The sequence below is a fragment of the Mercenaria mercenaria genome, chromosome 12, assembly GCF_021730395.1.
Source record: "Mercenaria mercenaria strain notata chromosome 12, MADL_Memer_1, whole genome shotgun sequence".
Classification (NCBI taxonomy): Eukaryota; Metazoa; Mollusca; class Bivalvia; order Venerida; family Veneridae; genus Mercenaria; species Mercenaria mercenaria.
In genome coordinates this window covers 52,952,137-52,956,318 of record NC_069372.1, presented here as the reverse complement: position 1 = coordinate 52,956,318, position 4,182 = coordinate 52,952,137, and the positions used below count along the sequence as shown (strand labels likewise).

The following is a 4,182-nucleotide window of genomic DNA, read 5'->3' as shown; positions in this document are numbered from 1 at the left end:
GAAAAGACCAGACCACGATGCTATATAGTCGAGACCAAGATGGCGCATACAGAAATCATGACGATAAAACATGATACCATTTCTGCTTTCATCATCGTGGTTTCAACTTTCAGCATCTTTCAACTTTCGTGTGTTCTCCCATCGTAGATACGGCATACGACGTAAATTTGTTCACTATCGTAGTTTCGAGTTACGTCATCAAAGTTTCGACTAAATACATCATTGTTTCAACTTCATCATCAGAGTTTGGACTTTCGTCATCGTAATTCGGCCTTCCTGTTACGCATGCACAATCAAATCTCAAAAACAAGTACAACAATGGATGACTGTATCGCAAGATATCATGATGGTAAATGTAACTACGGGTATGTTTAAACGGAATTTACCGTAATGAGTAACAGGTAGGCGGATCTCGAAATCACGATTTTGGAAGACGAAAATATGATTATGAATATGAAAAGTGTTGTTTAATTGCCCTCCTGACTTTGCATTTTAATATATCCGAACCTGCTTAAGATTAACTTAACTTGCTCAGACTTATCCTCTGTGGTTTCTATTTCCTTTTAAGATTAGTAAATAAAGTTTTTAAAGTTGAATGTTCAGGCCTTTTTTATTGTCAAAAGATACCTTAGTGCAGCAATAGTGATATAATGCAGTTTAAAACTTATGTATTTGTTTCTTTAACTAACTCCATATTAAAAAAAAAAAATAAAAAAAAATTGATATTTAATGAAATACCGGCTAGAATATTTGAAGCAAACTGGAAAAAAGATTGTATTGACATTCATTCAATTATTTTGGGTGGTGGTATTTTGGCTGCTTGCCAGATACAAAAACAAGCTCGAATACTGCAATTTCTTTTGTCTTTTATTAAAATTAATTCAAAAACCTAAAATAGCCAAACGTCTAGAATGCACAAACAATTCGGAATCGACTATGGTCACACACTAAACGCTGTTGTGCACATTTATCATTTTACACATGTAAGCATTGACCCAGGGGCATAGTCAAACAAATCAGAACAATCATTGATGCATTTAAAGTCAAAATAGTCAAATTCAAAATAGTCTAACATAAATTAGATACATGTAATAACAATGGAGTTACAATTTATAGTAACCTTGTAAACTATCAAAATAAATCAATCAAGACCATAAAGAAATTCACATGGCAACACAAAAAAAAGCAAGAACAAAAGTCACTTCACATGGAAATATGTATATGTGAAACTGTATCTCGATGATAACTATCTTTTAAGAAATTGCCTGTTTCTTGATCAACTTATGCAGATACAATAATCATTTAAAGTATATTTAGGAGATGTTTCTGTTTCAAGTCTCTGCATTGTCGTATTTCTTCCATAATACCTGTGTTGTCGCAACTATAATTATTTCAACATGCTCTTTCGGTTCGATATGCTGACGACTCAACGCTAAGATTTGACAATTTTTCAAATTAAATAAATAATAATAATAATAATAATAATAATAATAAAGACTTTATCTGTGGAGGAAGCACAGTTGGCCATGGACCAATCTTTCCTTTGGTCCTCTATTATATACATTTACATTATAGTATTTGTTAACAAACTGTATTAAAAACATCATGTAAAAAAGGGATTAATGTCGAAAATATAATATCATGCACACATCTTGTGTTTTTCAAATTCTCAGCTTCTTTTGAAAAATTATGTACATGCAGATTTACTAATGGAAGTTTGACTTGATTCAATGATGAGTAAAAGGAAAAATGTAAATAAGTGACGGAATCCTGCTCGTGCCACTTTAATTCTCGCTTCTCCAACACGCGACAGTGCTATAGTTATCGCAATGTCGCCTCGTGCAAAAACATATATACATGCGAGATTCAATAATCATCGCGAGGTTTTCAAGTCGATAATCATCGTCTTAATTCTCACATGTCTTTCTTAATTCTCGCGACTGGAAATTGAAAATTCCCCGAAACCAATTTCACAATGCGAGATTTAGTAAAACCTCACATTGTCGCACTGTCGCTTAGGATAAAATGTTCTGTACAAATTGATCGATATAATTCTTCTTGGGTATTATGTATCAATACACCTAATGTCTTTGCTCATGCCATTTCCCTACAGAAAGTTTCATCCACGGTGCTATAGGCTGATCATCAGTTTTATATTTTCATTCATACAGTCTTATATTGCCAAACGACACATTCACAGCATAATAGTCTCGTTCAAACGTACGCCTGGTAATTAGAATACACAATAAATTAAATTTCTTTCAGAGACAGTAAACATTACATCTTTGTCGCAAAAGAAGACATCATTCCACCGTCGATCACATGAATTGTTCCGGACACCATCGCAGACATATCGCTCAGAAAATACAAAATAGGGGAGACAACTTCTTCTTCTTCTGGAAGGCGTGGCAATGGTGTTCGTTCTAGGAAAAGGTTTTCTATCGGATGACCTTGTGCGATAAAATTCTTAGCTCCTTCAGTCAAAACTAAAGTTGGATTTACAGAATTCACACGAATTTTGTGAGGTCCAAGTTCTAATGCAAACTGCCTTGTCACCATATCCAGACCTGCTTTCGATACAGTGTATGCCAGATACTCGGGAGCAGCCTGTAGAGAAAAGACGCTTGAAACATTGACTATTGATCCTGATTTTCCGGCTTCGATCATTTTCTTTCCAATAATTTGGGTGGCATTAATACTTCCAAATAGGTTTACTGCAAAGATTTTCTCCAAATATTCTTTTGAAACGTCCAGACTGGACTGTGTTGCTTCATTGGAAAATGCAGCGTTGTTAACAAGTCCATCTAAAGCCTCTATGTCCTTCAGTTTCTCCCTCAATTCTTCCCAGTTACCAACATCCGCTTGGATGATATGAACATTTGAACATTCTGCAGCTAGGGAGTCCAAGGGTCCTTTAGAACGACTAAGTGCATACACTTTACATCCATGTTCACTTAACGCTTTTGCGACCGCTCGACCTATTCCACGACCAGCTCCAGTTACAAGAAACTTTTTCCCGGATAAGTTAAGAGACATTATCTGAGCCGTTTCCTAGGTCTTCTGTTCTAATAACCTAGTGAACTAGCGAACAATTTTGTCTGGTATTTATTGATCTAAAACGTAGCGTTTGGAGAATGGCATTATCCGAAAAAACGCCGCAAATTTATACATGAATCTTCGATAAAAAATGCTTGGCTGTTACATTTAACCCCCAACGACAGTTAACTTGAGATTCTGTTATATGCCGTTTATATACTTTTGTTTTCAGTGTGCTAAATGGTAGTAATTAATAATAAATAACTAATAAAGCAAAATATACTTTCTGAGACAAACAATTACTGACTTATACATGAATTTAAGTGAGAATCAATTTTCAATGCGGAAAAATGAAATGCCGGTCTGCCGACCGACGAGTTGCCCTTTCAACGCCAGTGGCACCAGCGCATGCCGGTATGTTGTGTACTACAGTGGCTTTTTATTTAAATTGTACTGTTTTTAGAATTTAGAAACGTAAACTTCTAAGTATTGTTTTGTACGTAAGACCTAAGACTAACATCTTTTCCACATGGACCAAAGATAGAGGATAAGTGACCGCTGTCCATTCGTCACGTGAAATACATCTTGCCTCGGGATTGAACTCACAACCTGTAGTTGGTAGTTTTATGTTCTAACTACTAAGCCGCCCTGGCTGGCTATAAACAGACTCAAAGAATCAAATATATACCAGGTAGTGAGCAAATGAAAAAGGAATCAAATGTCAATGAAAATCAATGAAACTAAATCAGACATTTGAATATTGAAAACATGACTTTCCAAAGATAAAATAGTGTAAATTTGTAATTTCACAAACACTCTGGTCCTTTATTTCAACCTTAATCTTACATTCGTTATCATCATCTTTATCATTCACTACAACAATAAAACACCATCGTTTCATAGCAGCACGAATACGTGTTATTACCGTTATTATCATATTCCTGTCATCTTCATTTTCGTTTATAGCACCCGGGAAACCATCCTCAACAAATTAATGATTATAGGTTATTGATTTGTATCGAGAATTGCGCGATTGTAGGAGCGCGAAGAACGAGTCTAATAATCTAATAATCTTTTTATTACATACACAGGCTACACTATTAATTATTATTTAAATAATATAGATTTGTTCTTTAGCCTCAGTAA

At 34.9% G+C, this 4,182-nt stretch overlaps 1 protein-coding gene across 1 annotated transcript; it reads right to left on the bottom strand.

Moving 5' to 3' along the window:
* Positions 1 to 703: 703 nt before the first annotated feature.
* LOC123539208 (carbonyl reductase [NADPH] 2-like) lies at positions 704 to 3,061 on the bottom strand. The gene has a single exon (XM_045323733.2). The coding sequence runs from the start codon at positions 3,034 to 3,036 to the stop codon at positions 2,278 to 2,280; it is 759 nt and encodes a 252-aa protein (XP_045179668.2). The 5' UTR covers positions 3,037 to 3,061; the 3' UTR covers positions 704 to 2,277.
* Positions 3,062 to 4,182: the final 1,121 nt, after the last annotated feature.

Excerpts from the sequence above, each read along its gene's own strand:
- LOC123539208 (XM_045323733.2), bottom strand. The coding sequence starts at position 3,036 with ATGTCTCTTAACTTATCCGGGAAAAAGTTTCTTGTAACTGGAGCTGGT.